Genomic DNA, 20,481 nt, shown 5'->3' on the forward strand with positions numbered 1-20,481 from the left:
TCCTAAATAAACAACAGGTTACAGAGAAAATTTTTTAAAAGACAGTTTCTATAAGAAATCAGTAAGTCCAGTACAACATAGCAAAATGAATGGACACAATGAAAGCAGTCCTAAGAGAAAAATTTGTAGCTGTGAATATCCACATCACAAAAATCAAGCAAATCCAAATAAATAAACGACGTACCTCAAGTCCTAGAAAAACAAAAACAATCTAAACCCAAAGCCAGTACAAGAAAGGAAATTACAAACATACAGGCAGAAATCAATGAAATTGAGATTTTAAAAAATACAAAGACTTTATTAATTGAATACTTCAGTCTTCAAAAGAATAAACAAAAAAATTCTTAGCCTATCTAACTCAAAAAAGGAGAGAAAAGACCCAAATCTATACAACTAAAAATGAAAAAAGTAAAATTACAATGTACACTGCAGAAATCAAAAAGATAATTAGAAACTACTTCACAAAACTGTATGCCAATAAATTGAAGATTCAGAATACACAGGTAAGATTCCTAGATACATTTAAGTACTAAAACTGAAATGAGAGGCTTTAAAAACCCTGAATAAAGGCTGGGGATACAGCTCAGCAGCACAAGTACCTGCCTGGCAATGCAAGGTTTTGAGTTCAATCCTGGTACCAAAAAATACATAAATAAATGTCTTGGTTACTTTTAACTCGTCACTGAGACAAAATACCTGATGACCAAAGTTGGGAAGGGAAAGGTTTATTTCTTACAGTTTTTGGAGGTTTCAGTCCATACTCAGTTGGCTCCAAGGCAGGGTGGCATGGCGGGGCTGCTGTTCATGGCAGCTGCAAACAGCAAGGCAGAAACCAGCAAGAGAGCAAGACACACCTTCCTGCAATTACATCACATCCTGGCTCCACCCCTAGGCTGGTTTAGCATTCACATCCCCAATCCAAGCTCTAGACAATGAACCAAACACAAATGCATAATGCAAACGCATGAAGCGTGGGGGTCACAGACATAAACCATGACAATAAATAAGTACAATAAAAATTTAAAATTCTGAATAATCTAATAAAATTGAAGCATTCACAAAAAACCTATCAACTAAGAAAAGCCTAGGTCCAAATGGGTTCTCTGCTGAATTCTACAAAACTTTTAGGGAAGTTCTAACAGCGATACTCATCAAGCTTTTTAATGAACTTGAAAGGGAAAGTGTACTCCCAGATGTTTTCCTGGAAATTGTCATTATCCTTATTCCAAAACCAGACAGAATTCAATCACATCAGAGGACTACAAACTAGTCTCTTTAATATAGAGGTGAAAATCGTCAACAAGAAAATAAAAAAGCTTCTGCACAGCAAAGGAAATAATCAACAGAATGAAAAGACAATCTACAAAATGAGAAAAAAAATTGCCAGCTACTCCTAGATAGAGGACTAATATCTAGAATATATGAAGGTGTCATAAAAATTAGAACCCCCTAATACAAAATAATCAAAATATGGGCAAGTGAAATGAATATACACTTCACTTCCAGAAAAAAGTAAAAATGGCCAATAATCACATAAACAAGTGCTCAATACCACTGGCCACTACAGAAATGCAAATTAAAACATCCCTGAGATTTCAGCTTACCTCACAAAGAATGGCCAGCATCAAGAAATAAAATAACGAAGCGTCTGCAACGCGGGCCAGGAGGAGAACAGAGCTCCAGAGCTCCGGCCATGGAGGGACTCGGGCAGCCTATTCACCTGCCCTCTCGGTAAGCGTCTGCAACGGGTCAGGAGGAGAAAAAAGAGTTCCAGAGTTCCGGCCATGGAGAGATTCAGGCAGCTTATTCACCTGCCCTCTTGATAAGCACCTGCAGCTTGGGCCTGGAGGAGAACCATTACTTGTGAGCCAACTTCCAAGGGAGCTGAAAATCAAGCACCCTTCTTCCACTTGCCCCCTCCCCCCTTACCTACTGGGGATAGATATTTCAACATCTCTTGGGAGGATTACCATATGCAGTATAGCAAATATGGGGGATTTCCTTCTATCTTCTGTTTGAAGGCATAGGTTGTTTTCACTTTTTGTTATATTTCTTTTGCTCTATTCAGTATTCTCAATTCGTTTTACAATGTTCTATTTTTGGTTTGATTTAACAATACGTAATAGCTATTGTTAAATTAAAGAGATACACCATAGTACTTAGTACTACTATCCCAGTATCTTACTGTGAAATCCTGTACCAATTTCACAGCATTGTCTCGATTGGCTTTGTTCTGTCTTAGGTTGTTGCACAATTGCTACTTTCAAAATTAAAAAAAAAATACATGTTAAGACCCATGCATGTTATGTCGAGATTATCTTGTGGTGAAACACTATTTTGTTAAATGGCTATGTTTTGACCTGCACTGTTTTGTTGTTATGCCCTCTTTTTTATCTCAATCTCCTTTTTATTATCTACTTTTTCATTTTTATCCTTTTAATTGAGGGAAAAATAAATAAAATAGCAGGATATATTATAGTAACCCACTTTGATTTCCTATTAACTTGATTTGAAACTCTGTATTGCTCTCACCATCTTGTTTTGACTGATTTTCCTCTATTCTGTTATGCTTGATAGTACCAAGTTTGAAAGTATAGGCAATAACTATGAAGACAATAAGATTCATTGTGACGCCCATTCTGGTTGACTATTATCTTCTTTTGAAGTCCTCTAATGTCTCCAATGTTTTGGTTTTATTGGTCTTATTCTTTACTGTCTTGTACAATTTTATTATAACTGATGATATAGGCAATTCTTTTTAAGATAACAAGAGGCATTATGGTAACCATTGTTGGTCACTTTGTATTTTGTTTTTACATTATGTATTATGTCCATCCTTTTGATTTGACTGACTCTCTCCTGGTATGTCACATTTGGCTTTACTTTCTTCAAAAAAAAAAGTAGTAAGAACTGTAGGAGTAATAAAACCCAAAATGTGTAATTGTCATTGTACAAAAGAAAGTTCTCTAAAAGATATAACTGCATATATATTTAAGTGTATAACATAGATAACCATATTACTGAGTTTTGTTGGATCATTGAACAAAACTGTTTGCAGTCTCACTGTTTGAAAGTCCCCTCTATATGCTTTAATTTTGTAACTTCAACAACTATTTCTAAGATGACAATATGTAATTAGTGATTTCCTACTGTTTACTTTTTCTGAAATTCTGTGTAACTTGTACCCTTTTTCTGTTTTTTTTCTCCTTAAATAAAATTTAAAAAAAGACCCATGCATGTGTAGAATCTATGAACAGTTTATGAGAACTGATCTTATGACAACTGATGAAATGAACAGATACTTTGAAGAAAAGGAGACACTAAAATACCCAGTGCTGATCCTGGAGGGTTATAATGTGAAACCCAGCAACAGTGTTATTCTTTGTTCAGAGTGATATTAGCCTGCTTGGATTTATTGAAAGTCAACATAATTGAAGATATGGGTAACTGCATATATGTTTAAGTGTAGAGGATAACCATATTTCTAAGTTTTTGTTGGATAGTTGAACAGAGCTGGTTGCAATCTCACTGTTTGAATCCCCACTTTATATGCTCCAATTTAGTATCTTGGATAACTATTTGTAAGAAGACAATCTGTAATCATCAACTAGTGATTTCTTACTGTTTATTTTTCTTTGAAAGTATGTATTATTACTACCCGTTTTCTGTGCTGATCATGGAATGTCATGAAGTGAAAATCCAGCAATACTATTATTCTTTGTTCATAATGATTTTAACCTGCTTTAGTTTGTTTAATCTAAACATAAATGAAGATATGAATAACTGCATGTATGTTTAAATGTATAGGATTGACAACCATGTTACTAAGTTGGACAGTTGATTAGAACTTTATGCAGTGTCTCTGTTTGAATTCCCACTTTACATGTTCCATTTTTGTACCTTGAACAACTATTTGTAAAACGACGTCAACTAGTGATTTCTTACTCTTTTTTTTTCTCTGAATGTATGTACTATTTCTGCCTATTTGCTGTTTTGTTTAATCTTTCTTTAAATTAAAAAAAAGAAATAAAATAACAAATGCTGGTGGGTGAGGAATCATTTTACCCTGTTAATGGGAATGTAAACTAGTACAACCACTGTGGAAATCAGCATGGAGATTCCTCAAAAACTTAAACTAGAAATTCCATTTGACCCAGCTAGTCCCCTTCTAAATATCTTCCCAAGAGAGTTAAACAGACCATATTATATATATATATATATATATATATATATATATATATATCCATGTTTACATCAGCACAATTAATAATAGCTAAATCTTACAAGTGGCTTCCATGTTCATCAAGAGATGAGTAGATAGAAAATGCGATACTTGGGGCTAGGGATTTAGCTCAGCGGCATAAGCACCTGCCTTGCAAGCAGGTAGTCGTGAGTTTGATCCCTGGTACTGATAAAAAAGAAAAATAAAAAATAAATAAATAAATAATAAAAAAAGAAAATGCAATATTTATATACAGTGGAGTACTACTCCGCCATAAAGAAAAATACACAAGTCATTAACAGGAAAGCAGATGTCCCTTCAGCCCATAATGTTAAGTGAAATAAATTAGACACACAGGGTTTAAATATCAAATGGCTTTTCTTAAGTGAGAAACCCACAGTATAAAAAGCAAAGTAAAAGACAGTTGATAGAAAGTAGGGAGGTAGATCTTCCTAAAAGAGAAATGAGATCAACAGATGAGGGGGATGAAAAAAGGAATCAAGGTATGTTATATACATGTAACAATACTCACAAGGAATGTAAATATTATGTACTACAAATATGTACTAATAAAAAATAAAAGAAATAAATGTAACTTGTTATCGTGGATGGGCTCCTAGCACAAAAAATGAACACTGAGTAAAAATGAAGGAAATCAGAATCACAACATGCTGGTTCTTCAACAGTCAATAATATTGTCAATCTCTAATGAATAATATTACTATTAACAGGTAACTTATTAGTTCATTAATTATAAGAAATCATGCTATACTATTAATGTTCTATCTTATATGTTAATGTTCCCCCCAAACCTTATGAGGCTTTTGGGAGTGATGGGACCATTAGTGTATGATACTAGACTAGTGTACTGATTGGTTTAGCACGGTTCTGGGTGTGGGTGACACCAACCAATAGGTTTGTGGGTAGATGAACTAAAAAGAGAAGGAAGGCTCACTGTCTCTGCCTGCCAGGCCATGGACTGTTTCTCCTCTGCCATGCCCCACTGCCATGCTGCCCTGCCTTGGAGTCAGCTGACTATGTACTGAAACCTCTACAAACTGTGAGCTAAAAATAAACTTTTCCTCCTTTAACTTGTGGATGTTGGGTATTTTGTCCTACCAATAAGCAAGTAAAACAGTTAACAATAGGAGAAGCTGGGTGAGGAAGTATATGCACACTGTCTGCTAACACATTCACAATTTTCAGTAAATTTTTAATAGTATTCCTTTTTCTTCAAATGAATGTATGTAGCAATAATTCCACTCCTAGGTTTGTCCCATCAGAAATGAAAATACATCTACAAAAAAAATCCTGTAATAAATGTTTATGGAAACACAAATGTCACACCAATGAGTGAATGAATAAAGTAGTGTGCACTCTCACAGCAAGTTATCCACCCATAACTGACACATGCTTCACGGATGAATGTTTAAACATCATGCTAAGTAAAAGCAGTCAATCACAAAGCTCTTAAATTATATCACTTCATTTACATGAAATATCCAGAACAGGCAAATCCACAGAGACAGAAAGCAGAGCAGCAGTTTGGGGGGGGGGGGGGTGAGGAACAGATGAGAGTGACAGCTAACAGATTTAAGGGTGAGATGATATGAATGCTGCAAACTTGACTGTGCTAAAGAACATTCAATTACATATACTACCTGGTCTTTTATCACATTTTAAATGAACCATACTTTTAAGCCAGACTTTAAATGAGTGAATTACACCTCAATAAAACTGCTAGTGTGTGCAGCTCGGTGGTAGGGCAGGTAGGGCATGCCTACTTGGCATGAATGAGGCCTTGGATTCCATCCCCCACACTGCAAAATAGCAACAGTAATAATAAAAAATAACAATAATAAATGTGAACATGCTTTGAAAACCAACTGCAGCACGAATGTACAGCAGTAATGCTTAAACGTGGTTGAGTAGAAAGGGAATAAACTATCACTCTTGACATAATATGAGGTCACTCTGGAGTACAGGAACAAAGAATAGCCCTACACATGCAGCACCTCCCAGTCTAAGGATAAATACTAAGTTGCTCAGCCTTTAAAAGAAGGATACACACTACAGCATTGATAAGCCTTGAGGACATGCTGCTACATGAAATAAGCCAGTCACAAAAGGACAAAAACTACATGATTCTATTCAAGTATAAGAACCTCAAGTTCAAAGACAGAAAGCAGCATGGTGGGTGCTGAGAGCTGAGAGGAGGGGGAAATGGATACAGAGCTCCACTTCAACAGGATGAAAGCCTTCTGGGGATTGATTGAATAACAATGTGAATATACTTGACACTCACTATTGAACTGCACACTTAAAACTGTTAAGATGGCAAATTTTATGCTATATATATTTTAGAACAATCAAAAATTAAAATACATGTATTTTATAAATGGACAACTGACTCATCCTGCAAAAGGCTGATTCTGAGTTTGGTAAGGTTTCTTACCCCACCCAGGGGTTCTCACTGACCAAGAAAAATACATACATTTAACACGCTGCACCTCAGCTCCAGGGGTCCCTCTCCAACTCTCACCCCATCTCTTGCTCTCCTGTGGTCTGGCTCTCAAAAGGCAACCCCATCCACTCTCTCTAAAAGCCTCTTCCCTGGGACCACGCTAGAACTTCCTACCGCTGCCCCATCTTACAGTGCAGGCATGAGGCAGCAAGTGGAGCCACGGGGAGAACAAATTTCAAACCTTACTTTCATCTTAAATCTCCGGGTCTGAAAGGTCAGACACCTCTCGTTTGTTTTGAACTGTTCCATCTTTCATAATGGACATCTAAGTGCATGGATACAAACCACAATCAATTTGCACAAGGAAGAAGGGGAAAGCCACGCTCATAGGCTGCTAGCTTTAATCTGTGTTTTATTTAGTCAAGCTCTGTGCACCAGAGCTATCTCATTCACCTTTGTATTCCTGGCACATTGGAGAGTTTGGTGTTAGTTGCTGACAACAAAAACGCTGACGTGTCCCGGTAACAAACACAAGATAATGAAAGACCAGCAGGCTCTTCCTGGGGGGTAATGCTAGGACAAGGATGGTTCACTGAAGGGACAGGGCAATGTCCAGTATGTGGCAGACACCATTCTAGTTTCTGTCCCCCTGTGGCTTACAGTGATTAGGCAGGCAACAAATAAAACAAGTAAAAGTGCTAGGAAAAGAGACCAGGGAAGAGGGACAGTGAGTAGGGAGTGGGGATGGGAACCACAGAAACCTGAGGTGCAGCACCAAGGACCTTCTCACTGGGGAAGGAACATTTCAGCAGAATGGAAGGAGCTAAGTAGCCAAGTCACAACAGCACCTGGGGGAAAAGTGTCCCCAGAAGAGGGAGCATGCTTGTGAGGTCCACATGGACTAGGAGGGAAGGCTGGAGTGGAAAATGGAGGAAGTGGGGGATGAGGTCAGATGGGAGGCCTCCCAGGATGGGAAGCCCCAGTTACAGGAACAGTGCCTTTGAAGCCATGAGGGGGGATTTTGACTTTTATTCTGAGTGAAACACGTGGTTAATCAGAAGTTTTAAATGAAAGATATGAACTGATTTAAATTTTTACGAGGAAAGTTCTAACTGCTTTCTTTAAGAGCATACAGTTCCCAGCTAAAAAATAGTTTGACTTTATGATGGTACAAAAAAAACGGGCATTGAGTGGAAACCATATAGGGAACTGTGAATTTGGATTTTTCTTGGGCTGGCACTGTGCAGTCCAACATGCTCTGTGGATGCCAGGTAGCACTGGGGCAGCAACAGCAGCGTCCCACCGGCCCCAGGATCACAAAGGGTGCAACCAGCAGTATGCGGTGCTAGGATGTTCACTAGGTTGGTGTATGGAATCCATGTGCACTTCTCATATCTCTATCCCATCCAGACGCTGCACTGGACATGACCCTGCTAAGTCAAGGAACATCTGTACTGATGGCGGGCGGAGATGAAGGAAGGAGTCCAATAAGGAGTCCTGAGGCCGCTGTGGGGTATGATGACAGCTTAGACCAGGACGACAACAGAAGAAATAATGAGAAATAGTCAGCAGAGTTTCAAACATAAGACATTTTCAAAGTATACCCCAAACAACCTGCTGCAGGTTCCATTTGGGGTATGAAATGAAAAAGAACTAAAGATGATGCCAAGTTTCTTCTGGAGAGCAAGGAAGGATAGAGATGACATTAGCTTCACTGGGAAAGACCGTAGGAGAGCAGATAGGAGCGCTTCAAGGGTGAGGTGTCTCCATGTACTAAATTAAAATCTAAATGGGTCAAAGATCTGAATATTAAAACAGAAACACTAAATCTATTGGAAGACAAAATAGGTAGAAACCTTGGAGACATAGGAGTAGGTAAAGAATTCATCAACAGGACTCAAACCACACGGGAAATACTTCCCAGAATCAATAACTGGGACCACTTCTTATTAAAAAGTTTCTGCATGTCAAAAGAAATCTCCAGCATAGTGAAAAGAAAACCCACAAACTGGGAAAAGATTTTAGTGAACTCTCTCTCAGACAAGGGCCTCTTGTCTAAAACATACAAAGAATTAAAGAAACTCAGACCTCCGAAATTCAAAGATCCAATCCAAAAATGGGCATCTGAGATGAATATGCAATTCTCAGATGAAGAAATGCAAATGGCAAATAAATACATGAAAAAATGCTCATCATCATTCGTCATTAGAGAAATGCAAATTAAAACCACACTGAGATACCATCTCACTCCTGAAAGAATGGCCAGGATCAAGAAAACCAACAACAAATGCTGGAGAGGCTGTGGGGAAAAAGGAACTCTCCTGCACTGCTGGTGGGAGTGTAGACTGGTACAGCCTTTGTGGAGATCTGTCTGGAGATTTCTCAAAAAGTTGGGACTGGAAATCCCATTTATTCCAGCTATTCCACTTCTAGGCATATTCCCAGAAGAACTGAAAGCATCATACCACAGTGATTTATGTGTACCTATGTTTATAGCAGCACAATTTGTAATCGCCAGATCTTGCAAACAACCCAAGTGCCCATCAACTGAGGAATGGATAAAAAAGTTGTGGTATTTCTATACAATGGAGTATTATTCAGCTATAAAGAAGGATCACATTGAGATATTTATCAATAAATGGGCACAGCTTGAGACCATACTCATAAGTGAAATCAATCAATCTCGCATGTGTGAATACCGAATAGTTTCCCTAATGTAAGTAATGATTCAAATATATAAAAATATGTGGTAATCATGATTCCCCATTAGGTGGCCTTGAAGCCTTATAAAGTTTTCACTCATTAATTAGAAAGGCTTTATTCTGGGCTTCTTGATATGAAAATATTTGAAGCTAGAGTATATGAAGTTTTACCCAAATATTTCAAGGAAAAAGACACTATGCTAACTACTATTAAGTCAGGTTATAAGGTGGTGAAGTACTAGGTTATTGAAACAGTCATGCTGTGACCTCTATTGTTATATTGTTATGTCCTGTTTTATCTCAATCTCCCCCTTATTGTTTCAAAAAAAATTATTTAGTCATTTCTTATGTTTGTCTTAATTAAAGAAAAAATTCAAAAAAATTAGGATATATAAATAGTAACTCTTTTCGATTTCCTATTAACTTGTTTTGAAGTCCTGTAGTACTCCCACGATCTTGTTTTGACTGATTAGACTCTGTTCCATTCTATATGATAGTATCAAGTTTGAAGACATAGGCAACTACTTTGAAGACAATAAGATTCACTAAGATACCCATTCTGGTTTGACTATTGTCTTCTTTGGAAGTCCTGTAATGTTTACAATGCCTAAGTTTTATTGGTCTTGTTCTCTACTGTTTTGTCCAACTTTATAATATCTAATAAGATAGACAATTCTTTTTAAGGAAACAAGGGACAACGTTGATAACCATTGTTGATAAACTTGTACTCTGTTCTACACCATGTGCTATGTCTATCCTTGGTATTGACTGACAGCTTTGTTTTGCCATATTTGACTGTATTCTCCCCCCCCCAAAGAAAGTAATAAGCACTAAGGAGTAATAAAATCCAAGATGTGTAAATTTTGTTGTAAAAAAGAGAGGGGAAAAAAAAAAAAGAAAAAGAGCTCTAACGGATATAACAGCAAGTGTGTTTGGGGGTGTTAAATAGCTGACTTTATCAATGTTTTTGGAACATTGAACACAGCTGTTTGCAGTCTCCCTGTTTGAATGTCCACCTTGTGTTCTTTGATACTGTGATTTGAGGAACTATTTTCAAGAAAATAGTGTGTAATCTACTAGCAGGTAATTTCTTACTGTTATGGTTTTTTGTTTTGTTTTGTTTTGTTTTGTTTTGTAGTTCTGTATTGCGTGTACCCTTACGCCGCTTTGGTTTGTTTTGTGTTTTTCTCTTTTTCCTCTTAAATAAAAAAAAAAAAAAAGGGTGAGGTGTCTGAGAGTTCGTTCTAGCAAACAACTGGATAGAAGCCTTTGGTCCAGGACCAATCTCTGTGCTGAAATATTAATATGGGAGCTACATACTGCATAAGACATGGCATCCAGACTGTGACAGAGATGAGATTGCTAAGGAAGTAAACAATGATAGTTCAGAATTAAATCATGAAGCTGGGCATGGTGGCATACACCTGTAATCCCAGTACTCTGGGAGGCTGAGGCAGGAAGACCGCAGAGTCTAGTCCAGCCTCAGCAACTCAGTGATTTAGTGAGAGCATGTCTCAAAATCAAAAATGGCCAGGGAAGTTGCTCAGTACAAAGGCCTCAGGTCCAATTCTGAGAGGCAGAGAGAAGAGACAGACAGGCAGACAGAGGCAGAGACGGAGAGAGAAATGAGTAATTGCGTACTCCAACTCTTCTGGGTAAAGATCATCAATTGAGAGGTTCAGGGAAGTGGAGGGGAACTGAAGGAGAAGAGGAAGAGAGCACTCACCTGTGACAAAAGTGGCTGATGCAGTAAGATCTGGACTGAGAAGGGGCCAGTGGGTTGAGCAGATGAATGGAGGCGGTGACCGTAAGAGCAGTTTCAGTGGCAAGGAAAGCTCTCCAGGGTAGGATTAAATAAATTAAGCTGGGTGTGGTGGTGTACATCTACAATCCCACACCATGGGAAGCTGACGCAGGAGGATCACAAATTCAAGCCCAACCTGGGCAACTTAGTGTCTTAATGAGATCCTGTCTTAAAAAACAAAAAAGGGCTGAGGGTGTAGCCCGGTGCATGTGCGCTGACTTCAATCTCCAGTTCCCACTCCCACATCCACACACATAAAGTTATGTTCATGGGAGTGTAACTTGCCTAGCATGCAGGAGACCCTAGATTTGGTCCTCAACGTATATAGCATTATGTCTTTTTCTAAGACAGACAGACAGACAGAAAGAAAGAAAGAAAGAAAGAAAGAAAGAAAGAAAGAAAGAAAGAAAGAAAAAAAGAAAAAAAGAAAACCTGTAACCCTTAATTAAAAGACTGGACTGGGCCCAGCAGCACAGACCTATAGTCCCGGCCAGGATACTGAGGTAGGAGGGTCAGAGGAGCTGCTTGAACCCAAGAATCCAAGATCACCCTGGGCAACACAGTGAAACCAGAGGGGGTGGGGAGAGAGAAAGAGAGAGAGAGGAGAGAGATAGATTTTACTGCGAAACAGTGTTAACAATCATAGGAGCTGCTGAAAAAACAGCCAGTAGGCCTGCTCCATACAAGACTGCCACAACCCTCAATTTCTAACAAGCTCACCATCCACAAGGCACAGTAACTCACGGTAGGTATGTCTGCAAGATGCTCTGCTAGAAGTGAGCCTCTGTCCCAACCCTACTGCTTTGGCTGTCTTCTGTCCACTACAAACTGTTTCTCCTCTGTAGTGGCCCTCCACCATGCCACACTGCTATGGCCTGAAACCTCTACAAGCTGTGAGCCAAAATAAATCTTTCTTTCTTTAACTTGGTGGTCAAATACTTTGTCTCAGCAACAAGAAAAGGAACTGCAAGCATATTAGTGCTTCAATCTCTCCAACTGTATCCTACAGTTGCTTATTAGGCAAAAGGTAAAGTAAACTGTTCCTACATTCTTCATCTACATCAGCTTTGGAAAATCTGCCACTACAAGCTGTTAAACAATTCCTAGGAAGGGCATATTAGTGTCTGAGCTGACTCAGAGGCAACCAGAACACCGCAGCATTCCCTCACCCCGTGTGTGCATGTGTGTGTGTGTGTGTGTGTGTGTGTGTGTGTGTGTTGTATCATAATACACTGAAGAAAATTCTTATCTCATAGAATTTATTTTTTAAAAAACAGTACACAGTCAGCCAGATGTTGTGGCACACATTTGTAATCCCAGCACTCTGGGAGGCTAAGGCAGGAGGATCACAAATTCTTTTTTTTTTTTTTGAAAGTAGTAAAAATGCAACAGTGCAAGACAGAACAAAGCCAATTGAGACAATGCAGTGAAACTAGTACAGGATTTCACAGTAGGACACTGGGATAGTAGTAACAGTTCTATGGTATATCTCCTTAACTTCACAATAGTTGTCCAGTCAATTAGGTATAGCAAAATCAAACCAAAAATAGAACATTATAAAACCAATTGTAAAACCAAGAGTACTGAATTATAAAACCAAGAGTACTGAATAGAGCAAAAGAAACATAACAAAACAAAACAGTGAAAACAACCTTTGCCTTCAAACAGAAGATAGAAGGAAATCACCCATATTTGCTATACTGCATATGGTCATCCTCCCAAGAGATGCTGAGACATCTATCTCCAGTAGCTGGGGGGGAGCTTGATTTTCAGCCCATGTGGCATTAGGCTCACAGGTAATGGTTCTCTTTCTGGATAATGCCATGGGTGCTTACCAAGAGGGAGGAAGAATAAGCTGCTTGAGTCCCGCCATGGCTGGATTTCATGAGTTCTGGTTCTCCTCCTGGCCCATGCCGCAAGCACTTACCAGGAGGGCGGGTAAATAAGCTGCCTGAGTCCCACCATGGCCGGATCTCGGGAGTTCTGGTTCTCTGAGGATCACAAATTCAAGCTCAGCCTAGGAAACTCAGTAAGATCCTGTCACCAAGTATAAAAGTACTAGTGATGCAACTCAGTGTGAAGGCCTTGGGTTCTTTCCCTAGTGCCACAAAAAAAAGTATACGGTCACCCAAAAAAAAATTTGGAATAAGAAAATGAAGATGACTCTAGTGCATAAGATACCTTGCTTGATAGAAAAAACAATTCCCCAAGCTTCACACTATACTTCTGTTATGGATTAAGAACTGATGGTCAGCTTAATGCCAGCTGGATTACATCAGCATGGCATTGAGCGAAGATGCTCCACCTGAGGAAAGTTGCCAGGATAAATAGGTGGAGAAGAAGGGAGGTGTTGAGGGGTTGAGGCATTGTGGGTTCTCCTATGAGGTTAGTTCTCCTGGAGAAGCTTTGGTCCTCACGTCGAGCATTGCTTCCTGGCTCCGGAGGGGAAGATGTGTGCCACTTGGTCTCCAGGATGAACTCATCACGCTGGCTTCCTGGCATGTACCCAACTGTGCTTGTCATTGGAGGAGCTCGGGGCCTCCGTGTCGCTGAGGATGGCTGTGGTGCCTTTCAGGACAGCAGGGGTCTTTGTTGTGAGCGTGACTTCTTAGCTCCAGCGTAGAACCCTCATCTCACCAGCACACGTCCTGATTCTACTTGTTCTCCACATAACCCCCACTGGCATGGACTTTCTGGCTTCTACCACTGGCCTTTGGGTCTTCCCGGCACAGATCCATAAAAGAGACTGGCATGAGTCCTTCTTGTGGATGCTGGACCTCTAGTTGATGGAAGGCACTGTCATGAGCTCTGGGTTTTTATCTGGACTCATGTGGGACATTGCTGTGGGATTTAGGCCCTTGACTAAATATTCTATGTCTTTGGTGGTGCAGATAGATTTTCTGCATTTTCTTGTGTTAACTCCCGGTGACCATTATAAAAATAATATTATAAAATCCATGTCCTGATTCTACTTGTTCTCCGCACAACCCCTAACTACAACTTCAGATACACGTGCACTAAAACCTGGGGTTGTGAGTAATGTGTGAGTGTTCTCCAAGAGAAACACTTCTAATAAATTTTAACTTGATGAACAAGAAGCGTCTTGCAGTACCAGTAGTATGTGATGCCAAATGTCACATGATGACCACTCAGCCAACAGTTCTTCACCCTACCCTCTGCCCACCCCTGGGTGGCAGGACTGTGGGTGATCATCGCCCCACCGAAGGAGATTACGACAGACATCTCTGCAGCCAAGGAAGAGAAAAAGGCAGAGGGATCCCTTACTTCAGATGAGATTGGGGAGATGTGTAAAGTTTGAGAAACTGCAAAATTTTGTAGAAAAGCACTACCCAAATGAGGCTGTAGACCAACTGATGAATCTAATGACAATGCAATGTCACATTTCCACAAAACCCTCAAAACGAAGCAAAGGAAGTGTCCTTGGATAGGTTCTTTGTTAAGTTTCGAGAAAAGAAAAAGAGTCCATTAAGCCAACAGACAGCAGTGATTCCATCAGTGATAGGGAAAGTCGCCCTCCCCTGTCATCTCCCTCACACCAATCCTGAAGGCTTTCAAAGGTTAGTGCAAGTGGTTTTCCTTTATATTGTGTATATTACCTTTATTATTTTGTATGATGTTACAGAATTATAATCATTTTTACATATTTTTTGACTTGTGGAGCTAATCATCTGAGTCTCCATTACTTCTTATGGGGAAATTCCCTTTGCTATACTAGTGCTTTGGATTACAACATGTTTCCAGGATGAATTGTGTTCACAAACCAAGGTTTCACTGTACATATATGTTCTCCAATATCTGTTATAAACACTTAAACGTAGTGGAAATACAGTCCCAATCAATGTATTTTCTACTCTCAGAGGAAAGTTCTAGGAGCAGAATTTTTCCTCAAGATAATCCCTAGGCTGATCCCTGAAGGAATGTGTCCCTAAAAAAGGAAGCATTAGACAGGGCAATGCCAGACACATGCACAAAGTAGGCCCTTTCACAGACCGAATTCTATTTTAAAGAACTTCAAAACCTAAAATTTGGCCCAATGAACAATGCAGTATGTAAATGCAGATCTCATATTTTAGTGGCTCACAACACAGTGAATTGTATCATGATTCTCCTGACTCAGCCACCCAGAGTACTGGGGTTACAGACATGTACCACCACACCAGACTATGTACACTTTTTCTAAGAAATTTTATGAGACAAGAATTTTAAGGTAAGGCTAACAGAATAAAAGCCAGATGTGGTAGATTAAAAACTGGTCAACTTAACACCAGCTGAACTGAGTCGGTGTGGTGCTGAGTGTAGCCCACCTGAGGGAAGTTGCCAGCATACAAAGGAGACCTGGAGAGGAAATATAGCACTGTGGGTTCTCCTAACTGTTGCTATTTGGAGCTACTGGTTCTCCTGGAGGAGCTCATCATGCTGTCTTCCCTGATACGAACTTGGCTGTTACCATCAAAGGAGCACAGGACCTTGCTGCTGAGAGTGGCTGTGGTTCACTTTGGAGGAGCTCTGGTCCTTACTTTGAGCATCACTTCCTGGTTGTGGAGGGGAAGATGTGTGCTGTTCAATCTCCAGAAGAAACTTGTCATGCTAGCTTCCTGATACGTACTCGGCTATTATCATCAATGGAGGAGCTCAGGACTTCATTGGCACTGAGAATGGCTGTGATACTTTCCAGGGAGCTCTGGTCCTTACTTTGAATGTTACTTCTTGGCTCCACTGTAGAGCCCTCAGCCTAACTGGCACAGATCCTTCACCCGGCTGGCACAGACTTTCTAGCTTCCACTACTCACCTTGGACCTTCCCAGCACAGATCCATGAAACAGACTTGGCGTGAGTCATTGTTGTGGGCCCTAGGCCTCCAGCTGGGAGACACTGTGGGCTTAAGGCCTTCAGCTGAACACACAGGACACTGCCATGGAGTCCAGGCCCTTGGCTGGATTCTCTACATCTTTAGTGTGCAGACAGATTTCCTGCACTTTCTTTGTAGCTGACTGCTTGTGTGACCATTATGAATGATACTGTAAATTATGTTGTCCTGTGTTGTCTTGTTCTCCTTGTAAATCCCTGACTATAACACCAGAACACTATGCAAATGCAAATTTATCTTTAGGATACACATTTCTACTACCTTTGCTAAAAGTTGTTATTTTGTATCTTTTACTTTCTACAGCACCAGACTCTAGGGCTGATACAGGATATAGGGCCATAGCAAAACTGGTTGGGGAAATGTGCAGGTCCTGTCAATTATAAGATCCTAGGGTAATTCAAGGACCCCGTATATAGAACTTCTCCAGACCTCCCACCAGATGTGGACAGCATTAAAAAGACTGGCCTGATTTTTTTCAGTTTTTTATATGTTCTAGATAATAGTCCTTTGCTGAGGGCTAACTGGATAAAATTGTTTTCCACTATTTGGGTTCTGTTTATACTATGTGATTTTGTTTTCTGAGCAAAAGCTAATAGGATGAGATACCAATTGTTCATTCTTTGTATTATTTCCTATGTGATTAGTGTTTTCTTTATGAAATCTTTGCTTATACCCATATCATCTAGAGTTCTGCCTATTCTCTCATGTAGCAGATTTATAAAGAAAATCAGAACCCCCAAACTTAAAGACCCAATGAACACACTTCTCAGATGAAGAAATACAAATGAAAAATAAAATATATGAAAAGAATGTTCAACATCTTTGGTTATTCAAGAGATGTAAATTAAAACTGAGATTCCACCTCATCCCAGAAAAATTGGCTATCATCAAGAAATTGACCAATAACAAATGCTGGCGGGGCTGTGGGGAAAAAGGAACCTTTTCCCATTGTTGGTAGGAGTGTAGATTGGTACAACCACTGTGAAATCCGTGTGAAGATTCCTCAGAAAACTAGAATTAGAGGTCTAATTTGACCCAGCTATTCCCATTCTGGGTAGCTTCCCAAAAGAATTAAAACCATCATACCACAGTAATATATGTGCACCCATGTTTATAGCAGCACAGTTTATAATAGCCAGATCTTGGAAACAACCCAAAGGCCCATCAATTGAGGAATGGATAAAAAAGAGGTGATATATATGAGTAATCCTCAGCCATAAAGGATAAACGAGATATTTATAGGTAAATGGATCCACCTTGAGACCATACTCTTACATGAAATAAACTAGAAACACATATGTAAATATCAGAATGTCTCACTGTTGTGAGACACTGAAAAAGTAAACAAGGACCAAAATGTACAATAGACACTGTGAAACAGGATAAAATAGTTTAAAAAAGAGAGAGAGAAGCTAGGGGCTTAGTAGGGGGAAAGAACAGAAAAGGGAAAAAATGATAAAAAGGATAAAATGGAAATAAAGCTTTGTAAACAGGGAAGGAAAAAGGGGTTGAAGACAGGAGAGGTGACTTGGGAAAAAGAATCAAGATATATAGGGGTACAAATTCCCTATGATGATTATAATCATTACCTATACCTAAATTGCACCAATAAACTTAATTTTTAAAAAATGATTTTTGGGGGGAAAAAAGGCTGGAATTATGGAACACCATCATCCTATGTGCACCTGAACAAGCTGAGTACTTTTATTTTTGCTTTTACTCTTTTCTCTTTGTTCAGCACGTTTGCTCTGTAGAGGTGATTTCTCCCATACCCATTTACACCATATTTTTCAAACTTTTGAGCAGTTATTAGCTTGTCTTGTCCAATTCTTTGTTTAAGGCAAGAAGAATCTGAAATACTTTTGACTGAGAAGCTGTTTCTGAAGAAACCATCTCGTAAACGGCCCTCTCCTCAAAACCCATTCTTCTCTTGTAAAGCAAGTCAAGTGGTTCGCTGGGGGTGCTTGTACGAGTAAGTGGCCCTGAAGTACTAGGGGTGTTGGGGGGGGGGTGAAAAAGAATCACGTGCAGACTGTGTTCCCATTAAGTACACTTAGGAGAGAGTCTGGAAACTCCTACGACAGAATCCATGTCCCAGTGCATTGAAATTGATTGTTTTTTTCCGGAAGTGTATTGAAACCAAGAATGAAACTCAAGGTTTAGGGCGTTAATTTACATTCTAAGCACCACTTGCTAAATACTGTAGGTGTTCCCTGGACTCTCCTATGGAGCCACGAAAGAGAAAGAGCAGGAAGGGAGGAAGGGCAGTGGAAGGGGGAAGCATTACAAGAAACCAGCACTCCCAGGAGCAGAGCTGGGTGCTGTGGAGGTGCCAGGGGGAGAGAAAGACAGGACTTTCAAAAGAAGTAAGAAAACAAGCTGAGGCCAGGGTAACTCATATCATCCTGAAAGTTTGCCAACCCTCTGCTTTGTCCAAGACCCTCAAGGAATCAGAAATAAACTGACTGACCACTGCAGGTCCTCAGGAGTCTAATCCACAAAAGTTGTTAACATCCGTTAGGAGCAGGCAGAACACAGTTCAGAGTGTGAGAGAAGATAGGCAAAGTTCTAACTCCAGCTGTCCCTAAATAAAATGCAAGGCAGACATAATTACGGGTCAAGTGCAAAGTGCACTTTCATATCCCATCACTGTTTCACCGCAGGCACCCAAGGGCCTGGAGAGGAAGCCTTTCCACTGCTGTGCAACCAAAAGAAAGCAGGGGCCAGGCGCCCTGGTGCTCTTCTCTCATGGGCTCTGCAGGAAAACCCGCTCTGGGACCCGGTCCCCAGAAGGCTAAGAACTGGTGCAGGGCCGCCCAGAGGCACAAGGGCGCACCAGCAGGCCCCCAGGTGCCATCAACCTTCAACTGCAAGTATGAGCCGTTGACAGAACTGCGAGGAGGGGTACACATAAGCGCCCGGTGTTTTAAAACAGCTCTGATGAAAATAAAACTATAAAGGGGCGTGGGCGCACACCCTAGAAAGCAACTGGCACGCACTGAGACTGTTAACACTTGTACCCAGCCAGGGTCTCTCCACGCCAGAACCCCGGCTGTCACGGGACAGGCGCTCTCGTACGCCAAAGCCCGGGCCGGGCCGTGCCCCGGGCGCCCGCACAGCGCCGGCATCCGCGCGGACCGGAGCCGCACCTGCGGGCCGACGCACGCGCCCCGGCCCGCGCCACGCAGCACGAGGCCGACTCGGCACGACGGGCCTGCAGGGTCGCGACCACCGCGACGGCCGGAGCGCGGCGCCGCGCAGGCTCCAGGCACGGCCGCCTCGCGCCCCTCACCTGCCGAGGATCGCCACCGCGCCCTCCGCCGACGTCGCCATGGCCGCGAGCGCCGCACCGGCGGGGGCGCCACGGAGCGGCTCCAGGGGCGGGCGGGGCGTCCGGGCCGCGGACTGCGCACGCGCGGGCGGGAGGGGGGCGGACGCCGCAGCACGGGCGCCCCGTGGGCTCTCGCGCGGGAACTCTGGTGTTTCCCAGGTGGCAGGGCAGACGCGAGACCTGCGTGAGTCTGTTTTTGTCTCTGCTGCGCGCTAAAAGTCAGGGGCCCCGGCGTTCGCGAGCGGTCGGGTCTCCAGACTCGAGGGCTGCAGCGCACGCGGGCGGGCCGGCTCGGGCGGGCAGCGCGGCCTCCAGTCTCCCCGGAAGGCGCTGCGGCAGCGTCAGGGCTTCGCGCCACCGGGCGCAGGAGCTGCCAGACGCAGTGCTTGGAGAAGCGGAAGGACTGTGGGGTGCTGCCTGCCGCGCTGTGGCTGCTGTGAACCCTCCCCGCCCCCCCCACTCCAGCTCACCCCAAACCCCTCACCCCTGCTCCTCCCCCACTCTGCGCCCCCCCCCTTCACCCTCTCCACTCCCCTTCCTCCTGCCTTCCCTTCGACCTCCTCCCTCCCTCCCTTCCATTTTTCCCTCTTCTTCCTTTCTACTTTCAGGAAATGCCCTCGAGCCCTGCACCCACACGGCACAGCAGAGGGACAGCCCACGTCCTCCGGTGCAGGCTGATGAGAGGCTCTCAGGCTCAGACTCTGACACTGAACCAGCCTGAACACCAGCAGTGTTCTTCGATGTCTCCGTAGCCAGGATTAGAAACAGAGACCCCTCTGAGAAGTTAGAGTTTTAAAAGTCACTTGAACACAGAAATATGAGACCCGTTTCTGGGTCTTTTTCTGTCCCTCCATGTAAACCTGTAGGAATTGGGACTCCAATCACCTTATCAGAAGCCCCTGTCCTAGTGCAGGCCTGTAACCCTGACAACTCAGGAAGCTGAGTCAGAAAGATTGCTTGAGACCAGGAGTGCAAGGCCAAACTGGCCAATATGACAAGACTTTTTTTTTTAATTTAAAAAAGAACCCTTGTAAATATGTCAACCTTGTAGTTATTATTTGTACTTTGGA

At 41.7% G+C, this 20,481-nt stretch overlaps 1 protein-coding gene across 2 annotated transcripts in view; it reads right to left on the reverse strand.

The window, feature by feature from the left end:
• Window positions 1-19,610, reverse strand: part of Cryl1 (crystallin lambda 1) — a 146,056-nt gene extending 126,446 nt beyond the window's left edge. The window contains exon 1 of one of the 2 annotated variants that reach the window (XM_003477233.4): window positions 19,373-19,610. In XM_003477233.4, coding sequence (XP_003477281.2) covers window positions 19,373-19,413 — 41 coding nt within the window. In that variant the 5' untranslated portion in view covers window positions 19,414-19,610. The remainder of the gene's footprint in view (window positions 1-19,372) is intronic. The other variant, XM_063232481.1, reaches the window with a different exon arrangement.
• Between the last annotated feature and the right edge of the window lie 871 nt (window positions 19,611-20,481).

Source organism: Cavia porcellus, unplaced genomic scaffold (genome assembly GCF_034190915.1).
Source record: "Cavia porcellus strain 051 isolate PalLab524CR breed Dunkin Hartley unplaced genomic scaffold, mCavPor4.1 scaffold_21, whole genome shotgun sequence".
Lineage (NCBI taxonomy): Eukaryota > Metazoa > Chordata > Mammalia > Rodentia > Caviidae > Cavia > Cavia porcellus.